The sequence below is a fragment of the Anolis sagrei genome, chromosome 3 (genome assembly GCF_037176765.1).
Source record: "Anolis sagrei isolate rAnoSag1 chromosome 3, rAnoSag1.mat, whole genome shotgun sequence".
Classification (NCBI taxonomy): Eukaryota; Metazoa; Chordata; class Lepidosauria; order Squamata; family Dactyloidae; genus Anolis; species Anolis sagrei.
The window spans coordinates 184,229,305-184,242,322 of NC_090023.1; the positions used below are offsets into that span (position 1 = coordinate 184,229,305).

General features: G+C 41.5%; 1 protein-coding gene across 2 annotated transcripts in view; it reads left to right on the forward strand.

The window, feature by feature from the left end:
- KIF20B (kinesin family member 20B) overlaps nucleotides 1–13,018 on the forward strand; it is a 78,401-nt gene that overhangs the window by 30,755 nt on the left and 34,628 nt on the right. For both annotated transcript variants that reach the window (XM_060768750.2, XM_060768751.2), the window contains exons 14-18: nucleotides 1,577–1,716; nucleotides 2,977–3,115; nucleotides 3,653–3,875; nucleotides 6,307–6,368; nucleotides 6,567–6,686. In XM_060768750.2, the coding sequence (XP_060624733.2) occupies nucleotides 1,577–1,716; nucleotides 2,977–3,115; nucleotides 3,653–3,875; nucleotides 6,307–6,368; nucleotides 6,567–6,686 (684 nt within the window). The remainder of the gene's footprint in view (nucleotides 1–1,576; nucleotides 1,717–2,976; nucleotides 3,116–3,652; nucleotides 3,876–6,306; nucleotides 6,369–6,566; nucleotides 6,687–13,018) is intronic.

Here is a 13,018-nt window from a genome sequence, read left to right on the forward strand (position 1 = left end):
TTTTGTTGGTAATACATGTTTTTTTAAATTATTATAAATATTTGGTGTTCTGATATTCTTGTATATTTAAAGCACTGGTAAGCAACTGCCAGGGGCTGGGTGGGGGCACATTAAAATTGGTTTTACCTTAGAGCTGCGTTTCTCAACCTGGGAGTTGGGACACCTGGGTGGGCCGAGAGTGTATTTCACAGGGGTTGCCAAAGGCCATTGGAGAATGTATTTTTGATGTTCTTAGGAACCCCGTTGGCAGAGAAGGCTGAAGATCTCTCCGCCTGTCCTCTTCCTTTTTGAAAACAGATAGCGAATCCTCCCACTAAAAGCCCACCTCCACTGTGATTGGCTGGCCTCTCAGCCAAAGGGAGGATTGTTTCTGAGAGCAGGTGTGCTTGGCACATGGCAGCGTGGTACGCGTGTGCAGGCGAGGGAGAGTGTGCGAGACTGGAGGAAGGCTCACACCAGCAAGTCCCTTGAAAGCATGGGGGTTCTTTGTGGGAAGTTTGACGCAATTCTGTCATTGGTGGGGTTCAGAATGCTCTTTAATTGTAGGTGAACTATAAATCCCAGCAACTACAACTCCCAAATGTCAAGGTCTATTTTCCCAAAACTCAAATAGTGTTCACATTTGAGGATATTGAGTATTCGTGCCAAGTTTGGTCCAAATCCATCATTGTTTGAGTCCACAGCACTCTCTGGATGTAGGTGAACTACAACTCCAAAACTCAAGGTCAATGCCCAGCAAATCCTTCCATTATTTTCTGTTGGTCATGGGGGTTCTGTACGCCAAGTTTGGTTCAATTTCATCATTGGTGGAGTTCAGAATGCGCTTTGATTGTAGGTTAACTATAAATCCCAGCAACTACAACTCTAAAATAACAAAATAAATCCCCCCTCTCAACCTCACCAGTATTCAAATGGTGGCATTTGTGCCAAATTTGGTCCAGTGAATGAAAATATATCCTGCATATCAGATATTTACATTATGATTCATAACTGGCAAAATTACAGTTTTGAAGTAGCAACAAAAATAATTTTATGTTTGGGGGTTGCCACAAGATGAGGAACTGTATTAAGGGGTCATGGCATTAGGAGGTTGAGACCCCATTTTTATGCCTATGGTCAATTTATGATCTAAAAATGCCCCCATATCCTCTAGGGCAGTGGACCTCCAGGTATTTTAGACATCAGCTCCCAGAATTCCTGGCAACTGGACAAGCTGGCCAGGGTTTCTGGGAGTTGGAGGACCAAACATCTGGAGGGTCACAAGTTTGACACTTCTGTTTTAAGGCATTGAGGTTTGATATAAAATGAATGCTAGATATGAGAAGGATCCAGGCTACTTGCATTTTGAACTTAATAAAGTTCTCTCTGACCTGTTCTCTCTGTATAAATCCCTTTCTTATTGTTGCAAAGGAGAGTCATCTTAGTCATTAAAAGTATTTTTGTTTCTTCTTTGGTGGTAGTAGGCTTTGGGGCTTCTTATCCAAGACAAATTCACAAGCTTAACAAACATCCTATAGAAACAAATACCGAATAATGTTTTTCCTATACTGATTCTGCTCTTTGTGCTCATGTCTAGGGGCTACTCAGTATAATAGAGAAGCTAAAAAACAAGTTGATTGAAGAAGGAAAAAATAAGCTACTCTTGGAGATAAAAATTCGGGGAGAAGTTATGGAGGAGTTTACTCGGTACTATGCTGCAAAAGAGAATAATCGCAAGTAAGTTTGCTCTTCTTATGTTTCTAGAGTAATACAGAAAACTTTTTTGACGCAAAGTTTGGCATGCATCCAAACCGAATCCTATCCACCAAAAAGCAGTCTGCAAATTCTAGGCTGAAAGCATAAGGGAAAACCTAAATTGTGTGGCATATTACTTGGCTGATCTTCCAGCTGCATACAGCCTTTTGGCACAGTCTCTTTGGCCTGAGAACCACTGGGGGATGCTGGACATGTTTCCTGTAGCCCACTTGATCCACTTTTGCTGATCTGTCGGAAACACTGATTTTCTGCTGCTAGGACAGTGACCATCATGATGATCTGCACATGCAGGTCAAACAGCACTGCAACTTTGCAAATGTCATACTTGTTGGAATATTTCCTACCCCTCTGTGATACAGTCCTCAAAAACTGGGCAGCTTTTCAAGGGTTATTGGCATTTTGGGAATTAATTTTACCACAAAACAAAATCCAACTTTGGGTATTTGCATAAAGAATGGCACTATTGGCATGTAGAAAATATTTTTTTCTGTGCAGAAAATGTCAGAGTATTGAAACTTTGCCAGCGGAAGGATTGCTAGATCAGCAGACACTGTGTTTCAGAAATCAGGACTCTGCAAGCTTTTAGTTACAACAGAAAACTAAGTTTACTAAGTACATCTACACACGTCCATTCACAGCAAGCAACAGACAGGAACTACTAGGCACAAACAACAGTTTCTGAACATCTGCTTATCTGACTTCTGGCTGAGACCAGATCCTCCCTCTTCTTCCCAGCCAGAGAACACGTTATCTCATTTCTGTCAAAGTTACATTTTCTCTGCCTCAGCACTATGTTTTCTTAATACACAAAAGAGCAAAATAGAATCCATCTTGAAATACATCTTAATCCATCTTAAATTACATAGAAACTCATTGAAAAACACACATGCATAATCAAATAATCCTGACAGAAAAGGGGGAAATTGGGGTTTTTGGGGGGGTGTGTGTGCAAAATGAGTCACAAATGGCAAATATTATTTTCTATCTATTCTCCATAAAACCTCACCACACCAGAGAATGAATCCACTTTAAATCTGGTTGCTGTCTCCTGTAGAATTCTGGGGTTTCTAGTTTAGGGGGAAGCCTTTAACAGGTTTCTGGGCAATTTGCTTGTGAACAAACCATTTAATGGGTACATGACTTGTTTCAAAAGGGGGGTTTTGTTTGTGAAATGATACAGGAGAAGGACCCTATTATATTTTGGTTGTTTCTATATCATAGTCAAGAAATTATGGAGAACCGCGAGGAGCGCATGCAGATTTACAAGAATCTGGTGAACAAATGTACACAACTGGCAAATGAAGGAGAAGAAGCAGAAAATGTTCCAGAGACTGAAGCTACTGTTCTGGACGTAACACAGGTAAATCTTACACTGTACTTTATTGCAAATGCAAAAAGTGGAGACTGTGTGGCCTTCCAGCTACTGTTGAACTGTGATGAGGTCAGAAAGCAAACAAAGTTATAATACTGAAAGAAAAATATGTTTAGACATGGAAAATTGGGTAAATGCATATGTTTCAAGGAAAAGGGATTATATACACTTTTCCCTCTACTTCCATCTTCAATTTAATCCAGTTGTACCAAGTATATTATTTCATCAAGTTTTATTGTGTTTTAATTTATTTTAGTTAATCATTATAGGAGTTTTAGGATAGTGATTAGCATTTGTTTGTCTGTATATAATTGTTTTTGTCATTTATTGTCGATATGGTCAGTGGACTAATCAATAAACTGATCTATCTATATATAGGACATTCTAACCCATGTCCCCAGACATGTTGACATATTCTATGGAAAGACACTAGTTGCCTTCTGTTGTGACTGAGGTGTCATATCCTACAGATCTGTATGAATTGCTCTTCATGTCAGCCTTTTATTTTCTCTTTCTTGCACTAAGGGAGATGAAACTGCAGAGTTGGTAGATGCTTCTAATCTTGCTTGTATGGTGGATTCTTTGCAAGATAATGTCTCTGATATTAAGAATCAGGCGGCCATTGCGTACAGAGCAATTCAAGACTTGGAAGAACCTCAAATAACGATTGAACGGCTTGAAAAACAATTGGCTGAAGTTACAGCTGAGCTGTCTCGCACACGAGAGGAACTTTTGCGCAGGAATCAAGGTGAGCACAGAGAGAAGAACCACAGCCTGGCAACTGGGTAGTGTCATGTACTTGCATAAATTCAAATTATGCATACATATGTATTTTTATGTCATTGCAGAGGAAATAATTTAGCACCTCTCTTGCAAAATGTCTCTTTAACCACTGAGCTCACATTACTCCTGTTGAGACTCTCCTTTGATATGATGACTAAGTGACCCTGTCTAAATGCAGGACAGCTGAGAGGTGTTCAGATACATTCTAATACCTGGGTGTTCAGTTATGATGTCATCAGGATCTCTAGAGGTTTTTCAGGAGAAGTTCAGAAGGAATCCAGGGATTCCTAGATGACATCGATTACCTGGACCAGTCACAGTCTGACTTTAGGCCTGGTCACGGTACCGAGACGGCTTTGGTCGCCTTGGTGGATGACCTCCTCAGGGAGCTGGACAGGGGGAGTGTGACCCTGCTGGTTCTCTTGGACATCTCAGTGGCTTTCAATATCATCGACCATGGTATCCTTCTGGGACGGCTCTCCGGGATGGGTCTTGGGGGCACGGCTCTGCCGTGGCTCCGGTCCTTCCTGGAGGGTCATTCCCAGATGGTGAAGCTGGAGACACCTGCTCGGACCCCTGGCCTTTGACCTGTGGGGTCCCGCAAGGTTCCATTCTGTCCCCCATGCTTTTCAACATCTACATGAAACCGCTGGGAGAGGTCATCCGGACTTTTGGAGTTGGGTGCCAGCTCTACTACTCTTTTCCACCTAACTCCAAGGAAGCCCCTCAGGTGCTGGACGAGTGCCTGGCCACTGTGGCTGTCTGGATGAGGAGGAAGAAGCTGAGGATCAATCCCGACAAGACAGAGGTACTCCTGGTCGATCGCAAGCCAGATCGGGGTATAGGGTGGCAACCTGTGCTAGACGGGGTTGCACTCTCCCTGAAGTCACAGGTCCGCAGTCTGGGTGTCCTCCTGGACTCATCACTTACACTTGAAGCTCAGGCGTCGGCGGTGGCCGGGAGGGCCTTTGCACAATTAAGACTCGTGCACCAACTGCGACCGTACCTCGTGAAGTCGGATCTGGCCAGGGTGGTCCATGCCTCAGTCACCTCCAAATTGTATTACTGTAATGCACTCCACGTGGGGCTGCCCTTGAAAACGGCCTGGAAATTTCAATTGGTACAACGGGCGGCAGCCAGGTTACTAACTGATGCGACTTACAGAGAGTGGTCAACCCTCCTGTTGCTCCACTGGCTGCCGTTCATTTTCTGGTTCCAATTCAAGGTGCATGTTCTTACCTACAAAGCCCTGAACGGTTTGGGACCTGCCTACCTGCGTGACCGCATTTCTGTGTACGAACCCACACGATCTCTTCGATCATCTGGAGAGGCCCTTCTCACACTCCCACCTTCATAGGCGTGATTGGTGGGGACGAGGGAGAGGGCCTTTCCGGTGGTGGCCCCCTGACTCTGGAACTTGCTCCCCAAGGACATTAGACATGCCCCAACTCTGGCAGTCTTTAGGAGGAGCCTGAAAATGTGGTTGTTCCAGTGTGCCTTCCCAGAATAAGGAAAACTCTCAGTAATATGCCCTCTAAATGCACTTTACCACTGATTTAGGACTGACTGCGTTCCCTCATCTCTCCTTGGAAGCCCTATACCGTCATATCCTACCTTGTTCATGCCCAGCGTTATTTTTTTAAAAAAATAATTATTATATTTGGCCTGGCAATAGGTTTTTAAATGCTTGTGTGTTATTGTTTATTGTTTGTGATTTATGTTGTATTGATTGTTTTCGTTATTGCTTTTGTTATTATGTACTGTGGGCTTGGCCTCATGTAAACTGCACCGAGTCCCTTCGGGAGATGGTAGTGGGGTATAAATAAAGTATTATTATTATTATTATTATTATTATTATTATTATTATTTTAGAGGATGACTTCTTTATTATGGACCCTCTCTTGAAACATAGCCAGATCTTTATTTGTTGACCATTTTCTCCTTCTGGGCACCGCTTGATCACATCAGAGGCCCCTGGCAGTATGGCATTGAGTCGTGCATGCATGGAGAGAGGAGACAGGGCATCGTTCTTCATGGGTCTCGCTATAAAATGTTGGCCTAGATTTTAGGGAAAAGGCCTACATTTAATTCCAAGTAATTGTGTGGGGAGGAGGACTTTGGGCAACTCTAAATACGAATAATGGAAGCAGCGTTGGAATCATGTCAGGATGGAGGAAGTGAGTGTAGTATAAGATGTGTGTAGCCTAAAAGGCAATCTTTTCCCATACTTGAGCCAATAGATTTTAGTCCTCTTTAAGAGGTTATACTCTGAATAGAAACCATTAACAGAAGTAGTACAACTGAGATAGTTGCCCTGTTCGATGCATTGATTTAAAAAATCTGAGAAATTCTTGTATTTTTGTCATTTAATATTGTTAAAAACTCTTTCATTATAGCAGAGACAATGAAAGATGACAAACTGAGTGAATCTACTAAAATTCTTCATGATGCTGTTGAGGTAAATATGTTTTTAACTTATTTACTACGCTTTACTGTATTGTTGAATCTTGACCCATGACAGCCTTTCTCAGTTTAGTAAACCATAGTCTGTGAAACCAAGAAATATCAGTCTGAAATGATTTTGCGTTTGTCAACAACCACTTACAAATATTCTGGCTTCTCTAAGCTTGAACTTCTTGGCTTTTTATATATAAAGAAAATGACTCAACAGAACAAAGGCATCCAAGAGTTAAATCAGATCGTGGAGCAAAAGGATGATGAAATTAGGAGGCTGAAAACGCTGGTGAAGGAATTGGAAGCTGTGATAGAAGTCTCTGTAAGTGTTTAATTTTCCAGTTCTTATTCTCAAAAGTTTCAGTTGTGTTAATCGTGCTGCCCAAATAACAACAACTTTATTCTTATATCCTGCCACCATCTCCCCGAAGGGACTTGGGTTGGCTTACAGATGGCACAAAGTGCCTAAAAAACATAAAAGTGAACCAAATATAAAATACATTAAAATGAAACACATGCACATATAAAAACAATTCAGACTCAATCAAGCTACGATCCTCTAACAGTGGCAGTAAATTACTGCAATTATGGCCGGGCTATAAACATAAGGAATAAAATAAGTGCTAGCTGCAGTAATTGAGAGAGGGCATGGGATTAAGCGCAGGATGTGCGACTGCTATGCAGGACAACTAGGGGCTAAATATCCTCAAAGGCTTGATTGAGAAGAGCCATGTCTTCAAGTCCCTATAAAAGGAGGATAGTGTCTAATCACCCTGGGGAGGAAGTTCCAAATTTGTGGGCCCATCACCAAGAAAGCCCTCTCTCTCGTCCCCACCAACCATGCTTGTGACAGTGGTGGGACCAAGAGGAGGACCTCCCCGGCAGATTTTAAAGCTCGCGTCAGTTCATAGGAGGGATGCAGTCACGAAGACTGAATCGTGTTAGGCAGGGATCCAAAAGCCATACGGGTAATAGAGGTGCTAGAAGGGCCATATAAGGGGGGGGGGGTTAAATGAAGTTTTCATGGCTACCAGAACTAAAAAAAAAATTGACAAAGACTTTTTCTGTTTATTGCTAAGGCAAATGGGGCCTGCTGGGTAAATAATGTTTTCTCTTGTTTTAGAGCAGGGTTTCTCAACCTGGGGGTCTGGAGTGTCAGAGGGGTCGCCAAAGACCATCTGAGAACAGTATTTACTGTTGTTCATAAGGTTTCTGTGTGGGAAGTTTGACCCAATTCTATCATTGGTGGGGTTCAGAATGCTCTATAATTGTAGGTGAACTATAAATCCCAGCAACTACAACTCCCAAATGTCAAGGTCTATTTCCCCCAAACTCCACCAGTGTTCACGTTTGGGCAGAATATTGAACATTCATGCCATGTTTGGTGCAGCTCCATCACGGTTTGAGTCCACAGTGCTCTCTGGATGTAAATGAACTACAACTCCCAAACTCAAGGTCAATGCCCACCAAACTATTAATCCCAGCAACTACAACTCCCAAATGTCAAGATCTATTTCCCCCAAACTCCACCAGTGTTCACATTTGGGCAGAATATTGAGCATTCATGCCAAGTTTGGTGCAGATCCATCACTGTTTGAGTCCACAGTGCTCTCTGGATGTAGGTGAACTACAACTCCCAAACTCAAGGTCAATGCCCGCCAAACCCTTCCAGTATTTTCTGTTGGTCATGGGAATTCTGTGTGCCAAGTTTGGTTCAGTTCCATCACTGGTGGAGTTCAGAATGCTCTTTGATTGTATGTTAACTATAAATCCCAGCAACTACAACTCCCAAATGACAAAATCAACCCTCCCACCAACCCCACCAATTTAGGCGTATTGGGTATTTGTGCCAAATTTGGTGTAGTGAATGAAAGTACAGCCTGCATATCAGATATTTACGTTACAATTCATAACATTAGCAAAACTATAGTTTTCAAGTAGCAATAAAAATAATATTATGGTGGGGGGGGGGGGGGTCACCACAACATGAGGAACTGTATTAAGGGGTCACAGCATTAGGAAGGTTGAGAACCCCTGTTTTAGAGGTAGAAATAACATTGCTTAGACATGCATAAAGTAGGTTCGTGGTTCTCAGATCCCAAACTTAAAATGTGCCACTTGTGACAGAACAGAAAAATATAGAAAATACAAGAGTTGCTTTGTTGCTTTTTGGAACAGTTAATATTTATTTTGGCCCCAGGACACAGTCTGAATGAGCATGATGCAGCAACATAGGTGTGTAAAATAGGTGTAGTTAATGCGCAATGGATACTCTCCAGAAAAATCAGGATCACACTTCTGAAAGTTGTTTTGTTTTTCATTTTCTTGAAAGCTTCAGCTACAACAACCAACAGTAAATAGTTTATTAGAATTCTGTTCTCAACTGGAAGTTAGTGTTTTCTACCTAATGGATACAACATTGAAGCCTACCACTGTCCCAAGTACAGTTGGTAGGGATGAGAAAGAGGACCTTCTCGGTGGTGGTTCCCCAACTCTGGAATGTCCTCCCTAGAGTGATTAGATTAGCCCCCACTCTCCAAGCTTTTCAATCTAGTCTAAAGACATGGCTTTTTAGACAGGCCTTAGATTGTTAATTTAAGACCGCACATTTTATTTGCAGACACTGCTGCGTTTTATGAATCTTTTTTAAAAAATTATGTGATGTTTTATGTATATTCACTGTTGTAAATTTATATTGTCATCGTTTATATGCATATGTATTGTTTATTTTATGTTCAGCACTTGGGGGTTTTCTTTGGGCCGCCTTGAGTCCCTTTGGGGAGATGGTGGCAGGATATAAATAAAGATTATGATAATGATTTAAAGGCAATAAAATTCTATTTATGTTACTTTGATAGAAATAATGTGTCTTCACAATGCCTAGAAAAGCCATTACTAAACACTGGCATGTGTCTCCAGTCACTCAATAGTAGGGCAGACAAATGAATAGTTTATTACGTATTTTCTACATTTTGCTAATATATGATGGCAATAGTACATTTTAGGCATAGGCTGTGAGTCTGTGTTTATAGGTGTGTGTATGCATCTCTGTATGTGTGTAAATACATGCATATGCTTATCCTCTTTCTATTGTCGAAGGCTTTCACAACCAGAATCACTGGGGTTTCCAGGCTGTATGGCAGCGTTCTAGCAGCATTTTCAGATAAATAAAATAAAGTAAAATTAAATAAACGAATACACTCTATATTCCGCTTTGTCTTTCCGGAGATATTCGGAGCGGGTTACAGTACACATATAGGCAAACATAAAATGCTTTTACCTATCCAAACATATTCTCCCCTATGAACCATCAAGGCTGTTAAGATCTTCTGGAGGGGCCCTGCTCTCAGTCCCACCACCCTCGCAATTGCGTCTGGTGGGAACGAGAGACAGGGCCTTTTCTGTGGTGGTCCCCCGGCTATCAAACTCTCTCCCAATTGCGATCAGATCTGCCCCCTCCCTCCTGACCTTCAGGAAGCTAGTGAAATCCTGGCTATGGAACGAGGCATTCCCAGAATGACGGCGGAGACTGGCAATTGACTAAAGTTATCGACCACATATGCGGACTGAGTTGGACATGATTTTATTTTGACGAACTGGTTTTTATGTATTTTAGTCTATATGTATTTTAATTTATTGTTGCTGTACGATGTTTTAGATTGTATTGTTATTGAATCATTGCTGTTAGCTGGTCTGAGTCCCTCTACGGAGGTAGAGAAGATCAGGATACAAAAGCTTTACATAAATAAATAAACAAACAAACAACTTTACACAACTAACAGACATACAATACACAGATAAGGTTCCCTTCCCCTTTTCCATCTCTGGCATCTTGAGACAATACTCAACTCCGGCCATGGGGAGGCGCTCCTGTTCCATTTTCCATGCTGTGGAGCCTGTTGTCATAAACGTCTCTGATATTTTGCCAGCATATCTGCATGGGGCACCCTTTTTTCTTCGTACCTCTGAAGATGCCAGACACAGATGCAGACGAGTCAGGAGAAATGCTGCTAGAACACAGCCATACAGCTTGGAAACCACAATACCCTACTTATCCTCTTTTTCTGTCTGTATACACATTCAGACTTGGAGCCTAGGCTTAAATCAGGGGTGAGCAATTGCTGTCCCTGAGAGACTTAGGATGTGTGCATCCAGACCACAATTGTGCTGCAAAGAATTGTCCTCATATGCCTGAATGCCCCCTGAGGACCAACAGAAGCCTTTTTATTGTAGGAAGCAAAAAGATCCCTGTGGGACTATATGTCCAAGCTAATATGAACAGCGCAGTGGGAGATAAAGCTCTTCTGTGTGGGCAGAAGCACTTAATGTGTGTCGACAAACCTCTCTAGATACCAGCTCTATAATTTAATCTAACTTGAACCAAGCTACAATGTCAAAAGGCAGCATTAAGTATGTGTAACTTGATAATTTTGGGGCAGGATGCCAAGGATGTATGTTTTAACTGCTAAGAGCAATCTAAGTCATAACCAATCCCTTAAGATTGAATGGAAATATTGGCTGGGGGCAGGGTGAGCTTATGGTGGTTGCTGTTGAAAAAGCACACCCAACCTTTTGCCAGAAAGCTTTCTTCACACAAAAAAATGTTGTAAGTTAATTTCAATGATGTGAAGTGATTGGCTCCTTCCATTGTGAAGGTGTAGAATAAGATAACAACAACAGTTATAGGTATAAATGAGATCCAGTAGGGTGTAGTGGTTCGAAAAGTAGATTACAATTCTGGAGACCAGGGTTTGAATCCTACTTGTCCATTGAATTCTACTCTCTGAGCCTCACATTCTGCCATGAAATCTTTGGGGTCACCATAAATTGGAAATGATCTGAAGGCACATAAGAAAAACAGTATCTATATAAATAAAAATGCAATGTTCGTTTTTGGGATTAACATAACGCAAAAACCACTGGACGAATTGACACCAAATTTGGGCACAATACTATCAGGCCAATGAGTGATATCCAGCACTGTCATCTTCAAAATGACCAACAAGCATGTCTAAAACCCCTTCTACACTGCCATATAGTCCAGATTATCAAAGTAGATAATGCACATTATCTGCTTTGAACTGGATTTTATGGCAGTTCAAAGTCTACATTGCCATATAATCCAGTTCAAAGTAGATAATCTGTATTTTATATGGCAGGGGCCTATGTGAAGTCATTTCAGAACAGCTTTCATATTTTGGTCTAATCTATATAAATAAAAATGTAATGTTTGTTTGTGGGATTAACAGAACTCAAAAACCACTGGACAAATTGAAACCAAATTTGGACACAAGACACCTAACAATACAATGTATGCCCTTCAGTTAAAAAAAAGATTTTGTCATTTGGGAGTTGTAGTTGCTGGGATTTATAGTTCACCTACAATCAAAGAGCATTCTGAACTCCACCAATGATGGAATCGAGCCAAACTTGGCACACAGAACTCCCATGCCCAACAGAAAATACTGGAAGGGTTTGGTGAGCAGTGTCCTTTGGTTTTGGAGTTGTAGTTCACCTACATCCAGAGAGCACTGTGGACACAAACAATGATGGATCTAGACCAAACTCTACACGAATACTCAATATGCCCAAATATGAACACTGGTGGAGTTTGAGGAAAATGGAATCTTGACATTTGACATTTGCAGTTGCTGTGATTTATAGTTCACGTACAATTATAGAGCATTCTGAACCCCACCAACGATAGAATTGGGCTAAACCTCCCACACAGGACTCCCATGTGGGCCACAGCAAGGGGACTGCTAGTACAAAACAAAAAACTTAAAACAACTGGACCTGGATGAAGTGATAGGATGGTTTCCAACAACTAATAGGCTGAGGTCAATAGATAGATAGAATTTAATGTATCTCAACGGTGATATATGTCGGGGTGTATTAAGTCTTCCTCTTCTCCATATGGCAGAGTGCATAGCTGTGTTTTTAGCAACTTTCTTGAAACAGGTCAAGGATTTCTCATTTATACATCACTTTGTCTTAATAATTATATTTATAACTAGCCATCCCCTGCCACGCGTTGCTGTGGACCAGTCTGTGTATATGTATTTCGTGTGTGTATGTATGTGTATATTTGTATATAGGTGGCTTTGCGCATACGTTGTAATGTATTTTTTATTTTTTGGCTTTTTAAGTCTCTTCCACTGTGATTTTCAGAGTTTTTATGAGTGATGGTCACTCGTTAGCCTGATAGTATTATGTCCAAATTTGGTGTCAATTCGTCCAGTTGTTTTTGAGTTATGTTAATCCCACAAACGAACATTACATTTTTATTTATATATACTAGCCGTCCTCCGCCATGTGTTGCTGTGGCCCATATGGGGGTTCTGTGTGGGAGGTTTGGCCCAGTTCTATCGTTCGTGGGGTTCAGAATGCTCTGTGACTGTAGGTGAACTATAAATCCCAGCAACTACAACTCCCAAATGTCAAGATTCTATTTTCCCCAAACTCCAGCAGTATTCGCATATTGAATATTCGTGTAGAGTTTGGTCCAGATCCGTCATTGTTTGAGTCATAGAATCAAAAGAGTTGGAAGAGACCTCATGGGCCATCCAGTCCAACCCCAGAGTCCACAGGATCCAGAGTCCACAGTGATCTCTGGATGTAGGTGAACTGCAATTCCCAAACTCAACATCAATG